Genomic DNA, 17929 nt, shown 5'->3' with positions numbered 1-17929 from the left:
CTGCTTTTTGGGGATATAGTGAGTCTTTATTTAAACCAGCTTTCTATTATGCTCCAGGACAGACCTCACCTCATTGGGGATATGGTGAGTCTTTATTTAAACCAGCTTTCTATTATGCTCCAGGACATTTCTCTGCTCATTGGGGATATAGTGAGTCTTTATTTTAACCAGCTTTCTATTATGCTCCAGGACAATCCTCTGTTCATTGGGGATATAGTGAGTCTTTATTTAAACCAGCTTTCTATTATGCTCCATGACAGACCTCTGCTCATTGGATATATAGTGAGTCTTTATTTCAACCAGCTTTCTATTATGTTCCAGGACAGTCCTCTGCTCATTGGGGATATAGTGAGTCTTTATTTAAACCAGCTTTCTATTATGCTCCAGGACAGTTCTTAGCTCATTGGGGATATAGTGAGTCTTTTTTTAAACCAGTTTTCTATTATGCTCCAGGACAGACTTCTGCTCATTGGGGATATAGTGAGTCTTTATTTTAACCAGCTTTCTATTATGCTCCAGGACAGACCTCTGCTCATTGGGGATATAGTGAGTCTTTATTTAAACCAGCATTATATTATGCTCCAGGACAGTCCATTGCTCATTGGGGATATAGTGAGTCTTTATTTTAACCAGCTTTCTATTATGCTCCAGGACAGTCCTCTGCTCATTGGGGATATAGTGAGTCTTTATTTAAACCAGCTTTATATTATGCTCCAGGACAGACCTCTGCTCATTGGGGATATAGTGAGTCTTTATTTTAACCAGCTTTCTATTATGCTCCAGGACAGTCCTCTGCTCATTGGGGATATAGTGAGTCTTTATTTAAACCAGCTTTGTATTATGCTCCAGGACAGACCTCTGCTCATTGGGGATATAGTGAGTCTTTATTTAAACCAGCTTTCTATTATGCTCCAGGACAGTCCTCTTCTCATTGGGGATATAGTGAGTCCTTATCTAAGCCAGCTTTCTTTTATGCTCCAGGACAGACCTCCGCTCATTGGGGATATATTGAGTCTTCCTAAGCCTATGAAATCCTAATGGAAAATATTTTCTTTTATAGAATGTAAACTTTCTGTAATTTAGTTTTTCTTTGGCATCTTCATTTGAAACAGACACCACCCCAAGATAAATATTGTTAAGACAGATGGTGACAAATTTGTTTATCTTTTATACTCGTCAGCTCGCTGCTTCTTATTCCGTTATAATAAGAGCAGTATACAAATCTTCAATGTAATTTGTCTTCAATTATAGACTTGATAAAGTTTCAAATCCAAGTACAACTAGGTAAAGTTTCACAGCTAAGTACAAGTCTTAGATGCAACATGAGTTTTTATTTTTGATTTTGCTTTAAAGATTCGTCTAGATAAATTGTACCTTATTTTCTTTATTTTGTGGGTACTAAGAAAACATACAATGAACAATGACTAATTAACATCTAGATTGATATAAACATAGAGGTTTCACTTCTATCTCTTACTTTTTGTAGACAAGCGAAAGTGTATTTTAGTTATCATGATCTGTTGGCCTTATTTTACAACATGTTAGATTGTGGTTTGTCATTACGTCGTTTGATCGTTTAATTATTGAACGTAACTTATTCTTGATTTTGACTGTTTTGCTGAGTGTAAATTTGCATTGGTATGAGACGTGTCACGGTTCTTTTCTATAGGCAATTCTTATATGGCGTATTAATTGTTAAACCTGGCATATTTTGTTAGCTATTATTCTTGTGTTTTTCTGTCCTGTTTGTTCTCCCATTTATTTGTATTGCAGTCCTATCATATAATATTGTCATTTTGATATTATATTAAAAGCGGGAGATTTGGTGTGCCACAAAACCAGGTTAAACCCACCAGGTTGTTTTATTAAATGTCCTGTACCAAGTCAGGAAAATGGCCACTGTTTTATTATAGTTCGTTACTGTGTAAGTTACATTTTAATGTTGTGTTTCTGGTGTGTCGAAGTTCTCTTATATTTGATGTGTTTCCATCATTTTTAGTTTGTAACCCAATTTTATTTTTGTCTTAATCGATTTATGAATTTCGAACAGCGGTATACTACTGTTGCCTTCATTCGTGTTCTACTTTTCGAAACTTACCTGTGACGACACTTTTGTGTAGCTTTGATACAGTCGTATGACGCATAGTTTGGCTTTATTTTCAATTTTGACATTAGTGCATTAATGAATGACGAGTCTAGCATATTTAATGTTAAGCCTGATAATTTTATAATTATTAGCTTGTCGTAATGTTCTATTGTATTGTTAATTTGTGAATTTCTCTATCCTGAATGTTTGTCCATTCATTTGTATTGTAGTCCTGTCATGTGATGTTATCGTTTTAGTGCTACATTTTACGTTGCCATGAAAGCGGGAGGTTCGGCTAGCCACAAAACCAGGTTCAACCAACCATTTTTTTCTGAAAATGTCCTGAACGAAGTCAGGAAAATGTAGTTCGTTTCTGTGTCAGTAGCATTGTCGTTTGTTACTTTGTTGTTTCGTTGAATTCTCCTATATCTGTGTTTCCGTAAGTTTTAATTTGTAACCCGGACTTGTTTTTTCTCCATCGATTTATTACTTTCGAACAGCGGTTGCCTTTATTTGTTTCCCCCTTATAGTTGATGTGTTTATCCAGTGTTGGTTTTTGACCTAGATTTGTTCTAGTTAAATCAATTCATCACTAGTTAACAGCGATATGTTACTACTGCCTTTAGTAAGCACTGGATCTTTTAGAGGTATGTGTTTTTCCAAAAAATCGGATGCTTACGTTCGAACGAACCCTATCTTATTCAATAATCAATACCTACAAATAATTCTCATTTTAATTATTCTGCAGTTTGGTTGCACAGTTTTAATTATCATATTAGCTGATTTATAAAACAATGAACACTTTGTAGTCATAATGAATATAAGATTGAGAATTTCTTACAGCTAAAGCTGGTGTTGGTGATGTCTTTACTATCCAGGGACATAGTACATGTAAGTAGCCATGGTGAAAAGGTAAACAATGTGTCTGGTGTCGTCGTCGTCTACTTACTTTTATAAAAATATTATCCTTATTAGACAAATTTTGGTCAAACTTTATAATTAGGGTATAGTGTTTTAGCATATGACCAATTATCCCAACTGCCAACCACGATGGCCGACATGGCTAGATATACAACATAATGGTAGCAAGCAAGTTATGTATAATATTTTGAAAACTGTAATGAAATAAAAGAAAATCTGACTGCCAAAAAAAATGTTGAGTATGTTGAGCACTACCAATTGTCTGAGTATGCACAACTGTCAGAGTATTGGTTACCTTTTAGCTTATTATAGTTTAAAAACTATCAGTCAAAATTTGCATTTTACCCCTTTGTTTTTTGTTTAGTCGTATCGACCATCTTTGTTGGCAGATGGAGTCATAAGACACGTTTAAAACTAGAAACTTCAAAGATGATTGTGCCCTAGTTACTGGTAAAATTTTACTTGCTTGAAGATCTTCACTACTGATCAGATAGCTTATTTAAGTTTTTTTGTTCTATTTTAAACCTAATTTATTGTACTCTCAATTGTATAAAATATGTGCAGCATTACAGTTTTTAAAATTGAGAATGGAAATGGGGAATGTGTCAAAGAGACAACAACCCGACCAAATAAAAAACAACAGCAGAAGGTCAACAACAGGTCTTCAATGTAGCGAGAAATTCCCGCACTCAGAGGCGTCCTTCAGCTGGCCCCTAAACAAATATATACTAGTTCAGTGATAATGAACGCCATAGTAATTTCCAAATTGTACACAAGAAACTAATATAAAAATAATACAAGACTAACAAAGGCCAGAGGCTTTTTGCATTCTATTATAATGTTTGTCTTATAATAGCTAGGTCACACATTCACGGATTTGACGCCGGATTAGCTACGGATAGGATCCGGCATCATTCGTGGCAATCTGTAGATATCCGTTTTGTTGCCTGGTCATACGTAGTAGTAATTGTATATCCTTGATAATTTTTGAACATGCGCAAAGTTTAACCACGGATCAGGCAACACGTAGTAACTCCTTACTAAACCGTATCAGACGGTACTGATCCGTGTTAGTCCATATCAAAACCGTATATATCCGTACTTGTACGTAGGTCAGAATGATTTATACGACGTTTTCGGAGAACTGTGTACGGTTACATCAGGTATTGGCAAGGATACAATACGATTTGTAACTAATGTATCACGGAACGACACGATTTCATTACGTTGCAATACCGAAAGCTAGGTATCAGCCAGGGTTTTGAAAGTCCAATAGGTTTGATAGGTTACAACACGACAGATAACGGAATACTGAGATTCTTTTATTTTCGTTGGTACCAATTTTCATGGTTTGCAAAAAAACCTTGCATTTTTGTAGATAACTGATTACGTGATTATTCCAAAGTCTGGATACAACTTTATAAAAATTTGTTTTTCGTTGTTCGCCTGATGCAAGAAAACGCATGAAACCCACATAACTCACGACTAATAATGAATCAGCAGTAATACCTATGCAATGAGGACAAATTGACATAAGGCTTGAATATAAGTACTCAAAAATCATAGGGCCCTACTTATTCGGTCTTTTGAATTTAAGGTATTCATAATGATAATCCCATATGAATAATCAACGACTTCGTTTGAAATCAATTTACTGCAATTGGATATTGATCTGGCATAAAATGACAGGACAGGGTCGAGATACTTGATGACAGAGGTGATAGGAGGCTGAATTATGGTTAACTAGGGACTGACTTTTCTATCCATGATCAAATTGAGTTCCCTATAACTGACATGTATGCGGAAAATTCAGCTACATTTAAGAACTTTGAAAGAATAGTCCTAAATATGTTTCAAGAACTTAAAATGTCGCAGGTCCGAGGATTCTGAATAACACCACATAGTACAGATAGACAGATAAATAATTCATTTAACACAAAACGCAAAAATAAAAAGATAAGAATGACATTTAAGGGAAATAAGTTCAAGGGATTTGTTGTAATGTCATGCTTACCAATCATGTCTTTACTATTATGTTTGCCTAAGTTTATATCTAGCTATTGTCATTTTTATTGTCAATTTAAGTACATACATATATTTTGAGCAAAACCAAGAGAACATATATATAATAGATTAACTTTAATCCCAACTTATAACAACTTCTGTAAATGTTAATAAGCTAAAGGTTATAAACTTTTCAGAAAAATAAAGATAGATAAAATTATAGTATTGCAACAAAATATTACTAAAATAAACGTATGGACATGTTAATGTCTTTAAAAAACGCATAGGGTGTCAGAAAAAAGACACGGGTCGGCTAATATAGTATATATTATATTTTATTTTAGGCCCAGACAATGTGTCACTACCAACAGTCATATCCACTGGTGAGTTGTTTGTTTACTTTATAAACAATACTTTATTCTGTTATAACTTATATGATGATAACATAGTAGTAGATATTTAACATTACTTGTGTCTAGTTATCTATCCTGACATCGTAATTCACTAATTCATAACCACAATAACGCCCTTTTAGGGATATAGAGAATTCCATGCATTTCTTGCCTTTCGAACGAGTGTATTTGCTTATTCCAGCTACAACATTTTATAGTAATAATTAGATTACAATGAGTGTATACTTCATTTCATATAATGCAATTTTTACTTTACAAGAGAAATACACATATTAATGTGTATTCCATAATCAGTTCAGAAGCTTAACCCCCAGAAAATCAAGATTCTGCAGTAGTATCCTATGTATTTTAAAAAAAAAAAAAAAATTCAACCCTGAATACAACTATTCCCAATGTGAAATTGAAAATTCGCCTTACAGAAAACATCCACAATGCTTTACAACATTCAAATGGTTGTCCACGCTATAAATGTATAACTTAGGAATACCATACGGCAAATAAAAGTAAATAAAAAGGTAAATTATGCCACACAGACACTAATTCTCAGTATCCTGGGGTTTTGTATTAACAACGCTTAATTTTGAGGTGAACATTTTGCAAAAACTCTCATCCTTCCTATGGGAACGGATTGTCAAACTCTCCTTACAAAACTCTTTTTATTTTCATATAAATGGGAGTTCGTTATTACACGTATGAAAAAAGATAAAAGAAGCCAGGTCCTTTAATGTCACATTTATGATGTTCTTTTTATTAATGATTCAAACTTGAATGAATGAGTTCCATTATTATATCCGCCAGAACTCGAAATTATAGAAACGACATACGCGGCTTCCTCTGTTTTAGGTTTAGACTTATACCTCTAATATAACATATATGGTCACGTCAGTAATACAATCTATGAAAGCAGACATTATTTATATGCGTTTCCTAACTTATTTTAGAATACAGCTCCCATGCAGACTTTGTAAAATGTAACCAGTGTCTGAGCAGAAAGTTGATGCACAAGGGGTGCATCAAGAAAGTTTTTGTTTTTCTTCTTTTTTTAAGGTTCATCGGAAGGTAACAAGATCTTCTGTATCAACTTCACACATAAAATCATACACGATCTCATTGATGTTTGATTCGGGTACTTACGTTGTTTATTTGTCTTTATGAATATTATTTTAACTGATTTGTGATATGAATTTGACGTGGCTCTGTACTTATACATCATGTCTTTATCTTATCATGGTTTTGTTCTATAGTACAATTTCTGTATTAGTGTCTTCATCTTTGCTAATGTGCTTTGTCTATATGCCTTTTCCTGTTTCTTGGTTACATATAACGTAGCTCTGTACTTATATATCCCGTCATCATAATATAATTTTATGGTAAAATTATTGTATCTTGTGTTTCATTTTTGCTTGTGTTACATATGACGTGGATCATAAATCAGACATCCCGTCATTGTGTTTTGTATCCTTGACTTCCTATTTGCTACAGTACTTTGACTTTATGCCTTTTAGTGCTTCTTTGTTAATTTGTTAGTTTTTAAAGATGGTAAGATTATAACACAATGTTTTTGTGATTTTACTTTTCTGCTTTACTTTATATTGACTTCTGTACCCCGTATTTTCTTTACATTTTTACCTACTATGTGTGTATTCTTTGTTCACATATCGCTGTCAATATAACCGAATCTTAAACGACTGTCATACAAATGAGAGGTTTAGCTATAATACCAGGTTTAATTCATAATTTTCTACGTAAGAAAATGCTTGTATCAAGTCAGGAATATGACAGTTGATGTCCATTCGTTTGGTGTGTTTAATCATTTGATTTTGACATTACCGTTTTGCATGTTCCTTGGAGATACGTAATTTTGTGATTTTACGTTTTATATTAGCTATAAAACAGCTCGTATACTGAACTCATTTTGCAGTTAATTTATTCCATACATGTAGTTATTTAAATTGTACGCCATGAAATGGGAAAACGGCCTTAAATAAAAGGTAAATGTGTTGTGACAGAAAATAAACATTCTTGTTCTCAGAAAACTAATGTGTTTTGCACGTTCACCTCATGAATTGGATTAATATTAAAAAAAAATATGACGACGAGAACCACCCAATAGTATGCAGTTATGGAGCGTTTATGTCGGCTAGATGGAATATTTTTTATCGTTGTTATCAGATTATTAAATGGCATTTTTCATATCGCATGTATTATCGGCCCTAGAGTCAATATAAGCCTAAGAGCCGCATAGCTCGAGGGTTGATATTGACCGAGGACTGATAATACATGCGATATGAAAAAATAACATGTTATGATCTTTTTATCATATGCTGCAACAATGGAGAAAAATAGCAGATTCATATATTGATTTTTTACGTGGTTCCCAAATAGAAGTTCAAAGTTTAAAAAGTTTACGGATGTCGAACCCCAAATTTAGTACATTCGATATTAAATCTTTCCACCATATGCCTCTACAGAGAAGAACAATATTTAGATACTGACGAATCGACAAAAAAATAATTCAATAATATACCTAATGAACAGTGATGGGAAAAGTCAACATCTTTTAAAGTAACATTTAAATTATGTTTTAAACTTTTGAAAAATGCATTTATTTAATAATTTTTTGGGGTTTTTTTCTAATCATTTTTCACAATATACTTTCCAGTATCCAAATAATTGTTTTGTACACGACTTTGTAAATTAATGTTTTTCACTGAAAACGTAGCATTGAGGTGTATTTTCCAGAATTTGTCGAGTTTCCGGAATGCCATGCAATAACGTAACGGAAAGGCATGTGATAACAATTGAAGCATGTGATAAACTCTTCATATCAGCCCGCTAAGCACCAATACAAAATATATGGAATTTACGTTAATTTAATGCTATTATCATACAGTAAAAATCATATGTTATTTAATCTAAGTATAGGACAAATATGTATGCACAAGGTTGTACATTGTATCACCATAATCAAAGTATCTAGATATTGTATAAGGTACTTTATATAACAATAGGGACTATGATTATATCATTTTCTTTGTAAGGTTCTGGTTGTCTGTACAAAGGTTCGATGTATCACCAAGGAGACAGTTGGGAAGATGGCTGTGACTACAACTGTACTTGTGATGATGAACAAAGTGGACATTTTTCATGTAATGCTCTGTAAGTTGTTAGACATACAGCACAAAATATTTATGCAGTTTCCTTTTTTAATGACATTGTTAGACTCAAGGTTAATTTGCAAACAGTAAAATAACAAAAATACCACTGTTAGTGAAATCCAAACCGGAAACTACTTCATAAAATTACAAAAGCAAAAGAAAAACACTTCTAAAAATGAAAAACAACTTTCATATTTTGTCGCAAATTGCGGTTAACATTATTATTGTTTAAACATATTTCTGCTTTGACATTTTGTTTTACATGAAACCTGCTTCTTTTATCATAAATTTTGTCTCCGTTAATTAGCTCCTTTAATTGTTTTATGTTTCTCCGTTATTTATATTTCAGTATCTCAGATAATTGTTATAGAAAAATTGATATTCACTAAATTCTCGTGCTTTATGCTTTAGTTATCCCTATAAATAAGAATGGAAAATTGATTCAATTTACTATAAAAATAAACTGGAATATGTCAACTTTAACTCTATGTATGATGTACCAGGTTCAACCCACCTTTTTTTCCTTTTAAAATGTCCTATATCAAGTCAGGAATATGGCCATTCTTATATAATAGTTCTTTTCTGTGTGTGTTACATTTTAACGTTGTGTTTCCGTTGTGCCGTTTGTTTTCTCTTATTTTTTAGTGTGAATTCACGTGGCACGGTACTTATCTATCCCTAATTTATGTATTTGGTTTTGATGTTTTATGTGTTATCCTCATAGGATTTTGTCTAATGCTTAGTCCGTTTCTGTGTTTGTTTTATATTAATATTATGTCGTTGTTCTCCACTTATATTTATTACATTTCCCTCAGTTTTAGTTTGTTACCCCGATTTTTTTTTTTTGGTCCATTCTTTTATGAGTTTTGAACAGCGGTATACTACTGTTGCCTGTATGATAAATGATATAATAAATGTAAAAATTGCTAATTTGTTTTTCATTGTATAAAGTGGAACTAGTGGTCAACCCTTCAACAAGACAAACAAAAAAGTACAATGTTCGTTAACAATTACCTACGAAACATATTTTTTACTTGCTTCAGGGCTTCTATTATATAGGCTATAGTGAATTAAAGCTTTTATAACTAGCTAAACCCTTCACTTGTTTGACAGTTTTTTTTATGAATTCCTTAACATTATTACAAGGCGTGAGAAAATCTATCCGAGACAATAGGTTTAAACGTCAAAAATTTTAGAACAGTCATCAACATTGTATCATAATTTAATCACAACACAAACAAGTACATAAGCACAATTGAAGGACACTAGTTCAAAATTTACTATAGCACAGTAACACAATGGCAAGACTCGTGAGTACTAAACCCCGTCATGTGCATTTTTTAAGCTTTCTAGTGTGGGCCTTGTGTACTATATTTTGTCTGTTTGTCTTTTTCTTTTTAGCCATGGCGTTTTCATTCATTTTTTAATCTATGGATTTAACTTTGTCTTTGGTATCGTTCGCCGTGCTATTTAGTATACATAGACAAAATAAGAAAAATGTAACACGTAGTTAAGATGATAAACACAGTAAGTACTTATAATCCGCGTTTGAAGACATTTATCATTGGTGAGGTATTAAATGGATATGTTTATCAACAATAGTAATAGATAATGGCAACAGTAGTATACCGCTGTTTGAAACTCATAAATCGAATAAGAAAAAACTATTCCGGGTAACAACTACAACTAGAGGAAACGCATCAAATATAAGAGGCCGAACAACGACACAACAGAAGCACAACATTGAAATGTATCACACACAGAAACGAACTATAATGAAATTGGTCATTTTCCTAACTTTGTACAGGACATTTTTAGAAAAACAATGGTTGGTTGTCCCTGGTTTTGTGGTATGCTAAACCTCCCGCTTTAATGGCAATGTTAAATATAACATTAAAATGACAACATACCATGACAGGACTACACTACAAATTGATAGGAGAACATCTAAGACAGGGAAAAATACGAATTATAGCTAACAAAAGGTACCAGATTTAAAATTTAATACATCAGACGTGCGTTTCGTCAACACAAGACTAACCAATGACGATCAGATGAAAAAAGTTTGAAATCCAAAACAAGTTCAAAGTTGAGGACAAAAGGTTTAAAAAAAGTTGTGCCCAATACGGCTACGGTTTTCTTCCTGGGATGAAAACTTTTGCAAACAGTAAACTTTATAAAATGACTATACAATATATATACATGATAAAACCTAAGTATTGACTAACTACAGAATCAAAACGAATACATTACATAAAACGACATAATCCAGCACATGAAAATACATATCCGAGTTAGCCAGAGCCGCAACAAAAAATGACGTCTCATTTGAAATTCTAAAGAACCACACAATATGACGTCACATTTGAATTTCTAAAAACATTTTCCAAGAATAAGATAGAATTAGGATTGATTTTAGATTAGATTTGTAATACTGATATTACATTTAATAACAATTAAAATTACAAAACTTATTGTTATCAAATTGTGGCAGTAATTAGATAACTAATTATAATATCTTGTCATGTTGGTATTTCTTCTCATTCAAACTGTTAACCAACAATATCGTATAAATTTAGTTGAACCCAACTAAAAGCTAATAAATGAAGGGGTGATTAATTATCTGTACCACAATACATGAATATAACAGAAAAGACGTTAAGACATTTGACAAAATCCAATGTGAATTACAAATATAACATCGAAAATGAAGACATGAATTTGGGATAGAAAAGTACCGGGACACGTCTTTTAGCTATGCCAATTCACACTCAGCAAAACAGTCACACTCGGGAATAATTCACGTTCGGTTATTTAAAGATAAGACGACGTAATGGGAACCCACAGTCGACACGCAGTACAAATGTCTGTATTATTAAAAAAAAATTGCAGAATAATTTAGAGTCGTCAGTTGTCTGCATTGTGTCACTAAATCTGTAATGGTGCTGCCGTACCAATTATGATATACAAATTTCCTGAAAAGTAAATATCGTAACTTATATTTTTAGTTGTCCGGTGTATGACCATTTGCCTAAAATATGTAAAGAAGTCATACCAAACGGTCAATGTTGTGGTCATGTCGAATGTAGTCCCGTTAGACCACCCCTCCCTACAGCTATATGTAAGTACAATTAAGCTATTGCATTTTTATTTAAAGTTTTTAAAGTAACTCATGACATTTAGACAAAATATAGGTCTAAAACGCTTTGTTAGAAACTTATCTGATAATAATATAATAGAAACATCAAGAAAAACAATAAGGAATCAAACTCATAATCCAGTGCTCTCTCGGGTAGGGCAGAATTGCTTAAGAAATCAAGTAACGCCCACCAGCGGATTCTAGTTTAGGTAGTTCGTCTGCCACTGAACGTCCTTTTAATGTTTTCATATGAGGACTATGCCAGATGTCCAGTATCGCCGGAAAATCAGGGATAGTTGCTCAAGAAAAAATAATTATAGAGTTATCTAGGAGATGAGCAATACAGAAAACGACGGAGGAAATGGTTGGAAATTTTTTTGTCAAATATGGTTTATTTTGCTTACATTGAGTAGCAGCCTCGTCTCATCAGCATGGATTCATTTTCATAACAACGTGGTTGTACAAAAATCTCCGGAACACGTTTTATTTTTCATGCATGTTTGTTTTTTAAAAGTTCCTAAATATTCTAACAATAAAATGTTTTCCCAAGTATTGTTTACTTCCGATGATATAAATTTCAGTGAGTTAATTCAATAACTGATTTGCTAAATACAGAATAATAGCAAGATTAAATTTGCGTAACTTTTTTGTTATGGTTTAAATATTAAGTTTCAATTACATAATCGAACTTTTTATCTTAATTTAAGATTTAGGTTATAATAAAATCAACGGTACCAATTTTGTTGCACCAGATGCGCATTTCGACAATACATGTCTGTTCAGTGATGCTCGTGGTCAAAATATTTGAAATCCAAAGTATATATAAAAGATGAAGAGCTATAATCCAAAAGGTCCAAAAAGTATAGCCAAATTCGTGACAGGAATCAGAGCTTTGCATGAGGGAGATACATTCCTTAATTTATAATAAATTTCTAATATTTTGTAACAGCAAATTTTAATAACACAAAAAATCCGTATTTTCATGCCAGTACCGAAGTACTGGCTACTGGGCTGGTGATACCCTCGGGGACTAATAGTCCACCAGCAGAGGCATCGACCCAGTGGTAGTAATAAAATCAACGGTACCAATTTTGTTGCACCAGATGCGCATTTCGACAATACATGTCTCTTCAGTGATGCTCGTGGCCAAAATATTTGAAATCCAAAGTATATATAAAAGATGAAGAGCTATAATCCAAAAGGTCCAAAAAGTATAGCCAAATTCGTGAAAGGAATCAGAGCTTTGCATGAGGTAGATACATTCCTTAATTTATAATAAATTTCTAATATTTTGTAACAGCAAATTTTAATAACACAAAAAATCCGTATTTTCATGCCAGTACCAAAGTACTGGCTACTGGGTTGGTGATACCCTCGGGGACTAATAGTCCACCAGCAGAGGCATCGACCCAGTGGTAGTAATAAAATCAACCGTACCAATTTTGTTGCACCAGATGCGCATTTCGACAATACATGTCTCTTCAGTGATGCTCGTGGCCAAAATATTTGAAATCCAAAGTATATATAAAAGATGAAGAGCTATAATCCAAAAGGTCCAAAAAGTATAGTCAAATTCGTGAAAGGAATCAGAGCTTTGCATGAGGGAGATACATTCCTTAATTTATAATAAATTTCTAATATTTTGTAACAGCAAATTTTAATAACACAAAAAATCCGTATTTTCATGCCAGTACCGAAGTACTGGCTACTGGGCTGGTGATACCCTCGGGGACTAATAGTCCACCAGCAGAGGCATCGACCCAGTGGTAGTAATAAAATCAACGGTACCAATTTTGTTGCACCAGATGCGCATTTCTACAATACATGTCTCTTCAGTGATGCTCGTGGCCAAAATATTTGAAATCCAAAGTATATATAAAAGATGAAGAGCTATAATCCAAAAGGTCCAAAAAGTATAGCCAAATTCGTGAAAGGAATCAGAGCTTTGCATGAGGGAGATACATTCCTTAATTTATAATAAATTTCTAATATTTTGTAACAGCAAATTTTAATAACACAAAAAATCCGTATTTTCATGCCAGTACCGAAGTACTGGCTACTGGGCTGGTGATACCCTCGGGGACTAATAGTCCACCAGCAGAGGCATCGACCCAGTGGTAGTAATAAAATCAACGGTACCAATTTTGTTGCACCAGATGCGCATTTCGACAATACATGTCTCTTCAGTGATGCTCGTGGCCAAAATATTTGAAATCCAAAGTATATATAAAAGATGAAGAGCTATAATCCAAAAGGTCCAAAAAGTATAGCCAAATCCGTGAAAGGAATCAGAGCTTTGCATGAGGGAGATACATTCCTTAATTTATAATAAATTTCTAATATTTTGTAACAGCAAATTTTAATAACACAAAAAATCCGTATTTTCATGCCAGTACCGAAGTACTGGCTACTGGGCTGGTGATACCCTCGGGGACTAATAGTCCACCAGCAGAGGCATCGACCCAGTGGTAGTAATAAAATCAACGGTACCAATTTTGTTGCACCAGATGCGCATTTCGACAATACATGTCTCTTCAGTGATGCTCGTGGCCAAAATATTTGAAATCCAAAGTATATATAAAAGATGAAGAGCTATAATCCAAAAGGTCCAAAAAGTATAGCCAAATTCGTGAAAGGAATCAGAGCTTTGCATGAGGGAGATACATTCCTTAATTTATAATAAATTTCTAATATTTTGTAACAGCAAATTTTAATAACACAAAAAATCCGTATTTTCATGCCAGTACCGAAGTACTGGCTACTGGGCTGGTGATACCCTCGGGACTAATAGTCCACCAGCAGAGGCATCGACCCAGTGGTAGTAATAAAATCAACGGTACCAATTTTGTTGCACCAGATGCGCATTTCGACAATACATGTCTCTTCAGTGATGCTCGTGGCCAAAATATTTGAAATCCAAAGTATATATAAAAGATGAAGAGCTATAATCCAAAAGGTCCAAAAAGTATAGCCAAATTCGTGAAAGGAATCAGAGCTTTGCATGAGGGAGATACATTCCTTAATTTATAATAAATTTCTAATATTTTGTAACAGCAAATTTTAATAACACAAAAAATCCGTATTTTCATGCCAGTACCGAAGTACTGGCTACTGGGCTGGTGATACCCTCGGGGACTAATAGTCCACCAGCAGAGGCATCGACCCAGTGGTAGTAATAAAATCAACGGTACCAATTTTGTTGCACCAGATGCGCATTTCGACAATACATGTCTCTTCAGTGATGCTCGTGGCCAAAATATTTGAAATCCAAAGTATATATAAAAGATGAAGAGCTATAATCCAAAAGGTCCAAAAAGTATAGCCGAATCCGTGAAAGGAATCAGAGCTTTGCATGAGGGAGATACATTCCTTAATTTATAATAAATTTCTAATATTTTGTAACAGCAAATTTTAATAACACAAAAAATCCGTATTTTCATGCCAGTACCGAAGTACTGGCTACTGGGCTGGTGATACCCTCGGGGACTAATAGTCCACCAGCAGAGGCATCGACCCAGTGGTAGTAATAAAATCAACGGTACCAATTTTGTTGCACCAGATGCGCATTTCGACAATACATGTCTCTTCAGTGATGCTCGTGGCCAAAATATTTGAAATCCAAAGTATATATAAAAGATGAAGAGCTATAATCCAAAAGGTCCAAAAAGTATAGCCAAATTCGTGAAAGGAATCAGAGCTTTGCATGAGGGAGATACATTCCTTAATTTATAATAAATTTCTAATATTTTGTAACAGCAAATTTTAATAACACAAAAAATCCGTATTTTCATGCCAGTACCGAAGTACTGGCTACTGGGCTGGTGATACCCTCGGGACTAATAGTCCACCAGCAGAGGCATCGACCCAGTGGTAGTAATAAAATCAACGGTACCAATTTTGTTGCACCAGATGCGCATTTCGACAATACATGTCTCTTCAGTGATGCTTGTGGCCAAAATATTTGAAATCCAAAGTATATATAAAAGATGAAGAGCTATAATCCAAAAGGTCCAAAAAGTATAGCCAAATTCGTGAAAGGAATCAGAGCTTTGCATGAGGGAGATACATTCCTTAATTTATAATAAATTTCTAATATTTTGTAACAGCAAATTTTAATAACACAAAAAATCCGTATTTTCATGCCAGTACCGAAGTACTGGCTACTGGGCTGGTGATACCCTCGGGGACTAATAGTCCACCAGCAGAGGCATCGACCCAGTGGTAGTAATAAAATCAACGGTACCAATTTTGTTGCACCAGATGCGCATTTCGACAATACATGTCTCTTCAGTGATGCTCGTGGCCAAAATATTTGAAATCCAAAGTATATATAAAAGATGAAGAGCTATAATCCAAAAGGTCCAAAAAGTATAGCCGAATCCGTGAAAGGAATCAGAGCTTTGCATGAGGGAGATACATTCCTTAATTTATAATAAATTTCTAATATTTTGTAACAGCAAATTTTAATAACACAAAAAATCCGTATTTTCATGCCAGTACCGAAGTACTGGCTACTGGGCTGGTGATACCCTCGGGGACTAATAGTCCACCAGCAGAGGCATCGACCCAGTGGTAGTAATAAAATCAACGGTACCAATTTTGTTGCACCAGATGCGCATTTCGACAATACATGTCTCTTCAGTGATGCTCGTGGCCAAAATATTTGAAATCCAAAGTATATATAAAATGTTGATCTGTAATAATCTTGAATTATTTATCAGTATAGATTCGACCATCCGATATTTTCAAAAAGACGTTCAACTTAGACCGATAGAGACTGTTGTGATTTAAAATAATGTGCACACTTACTGGTTTATTTAAATCGATTCAAATTAGATCATTAAAAAATGCTAGTGCGAACTGGGTCTTACGAACAGGGTATATGTTTAACCCAGAAATTGGTAAACAATTCTAATAGGTATAGTTTATGCCATTAGCTACCACCAAAAACAAAAAGAAACGTTTAAAAAGGTGCTACGTATCGCAGACTGATAAAAAACGAATACAAAACAAATCAGTAACAGAGTATCATTCAAACTAAGAAACAGATACATACGGGCTAATTAAATACTTTGACCGTACGAGCCAATATAGCTAACACCGGTACAAGAAAAGTAACAATTTTATTTCAAAAAGGTTCTCCGTAAAAGAAACGTGTAATAAAAGAAAAAGGCACGAATGAGAAGAAGGGTTGCAGTTGAACTCTTAAACTGGTACATATGCACTTATTTCAGAGGCAAGAAAAGAAAAGAAAGAAAAGCATTTAACAGATTGAACGTATAAAAAGGAGATAAGGCACGTAGAAGTAGCGAAAAAAGTAGCAGGGTATCAGTCGACCGCTATAATGAGTACATTCTCGCTTCCAGGGTTATGTCACCATGACGAACCAATGAATAACAGGAGAGATTAAAAAGGAAACAAAAACACATTAAAGGGAAGCAATACATTAACTTCGTACTTTATTTTTTGATTTTTTTAACTTTTTGGGATTCGAGCGTCACTGATGAGTCTTTTGTAGACGAAACGGGCGTCTGGCGTATATACTTAATTTAGTCCTGTTATATATGGTGAGTTTATTTAAAAGCGAATCCGTCACATAGAATCAATCGAGCGCTAAATCGGATACTAGCTTTCACACTGACAGGGTAATTTCACCTCCTCCAAACAATATCTTACCTTTGATAAAACAAGGTATTTAAAGGGGGCAACCTAATGCAACCTGCAAAAAGGGAACGAATGAGGAATATGTAACCAGAAGTAATGAATAAGATATAAAGAATAAGAAATATGTAACTAACTTGATGTAGTAATGTCATGAAATTAAGAAAAACTACAACTTCAGGTATATATACTAGTATAAACATGGTCTTTTCTTCTGTTTAGATGAAGGCTGTTTTTTCAAGGGACAATATTACGGTTGCAGTGAAACAGTTATTGATGATTGTAAATACAAATGTGAATTTGTTTCAGCAAATCTAGGATTCTATAGATGTAAAGAATTGTAAGTTTTATAGATTACATTTCATAAGTTTGTAATGTGAATGGGGAGTGTGATAGAGAAGCAAACTTTTATACAGTATAAAAAGTGACTCTAATATGTTTATAGCATTTTTACTATTCTATGCTATTATATTTGAATGTGTTGAATGTAAGTGACGTACAAAATAAAGTACCTACAGAAGGAGAAGATGTAATTCATACGTATATG

General features: G+C 33.8%; 1 protein-coding gene across 1 annotated transcript; it reads left to right on the top strand.

Annotated features, from left to right (window-relative positions):
• The first annotated feature begins 2935 nt into the window (after positions 1 to 2935).
• LOC134723113 (uncharacterized) lies at positions 2936 to 16988 on the top strand. Its single transcript, XM_063586753.1, has 5 exons — positions 2936 to 2977; positions 5356 to 5394; positions 8466 to 8583; positions 11591 to 11703; positions 16956 to 16988. The coding sequence occupies exons 1-5, from the start codon at positions 2948 to 2950 to the stop codon at positions 16986 to 16988; spliced, it is 333 nt and encodes a 110-aa protein (XP_063442823.1). The 5' UTR covers positions 2936 to 2947.
• The last annotated feature ends 941 nt before the right edge of the window (positions 16989 to 17929 follow it).

Source organism: Mytilus trossulus, chromosome 6, assembly GCF_036588685.1.
Source record: "Mytilus trossulus isolate FHL-02 chromosome 6, PNRI_Mtr1.1.1.hap1, whole genome shotgun sequence".
Taxonomy (NCBI): domain Eukaryota; kingdom Metazoa; phylum Mollusca; class Bivalvia; order Mytilida; family Mytilidae; genus Mytilus; species Mytilus trossulus.
The sequence above is the reverse complement of the archived record's forward strand: the minus strand, read 5'-3'. Positions and strand labels throughout refer to the sequence as shown.

Coding starts and splice junctions, on each gene's coding strand:
- LOC134723113 (XM_063586753.1), top strand. CDS start 2,948: ATGTCTTTACTATCCAGGGACATAGTACAT. Junction 2,978..5,355: donor TATCCAGGGACATAGTACAT/GTAAGTAGCCAT, acceptor ATTTTATTTTAG/GCCCAGACAATGTGTCACTA. Junction 8,584..11,590: donor CATTTTTCATGTAATGCTCT/GTAAGTTGTTAG, acceptor TTATATTTTTAG/TTGTCCGGTGTATGACCATT.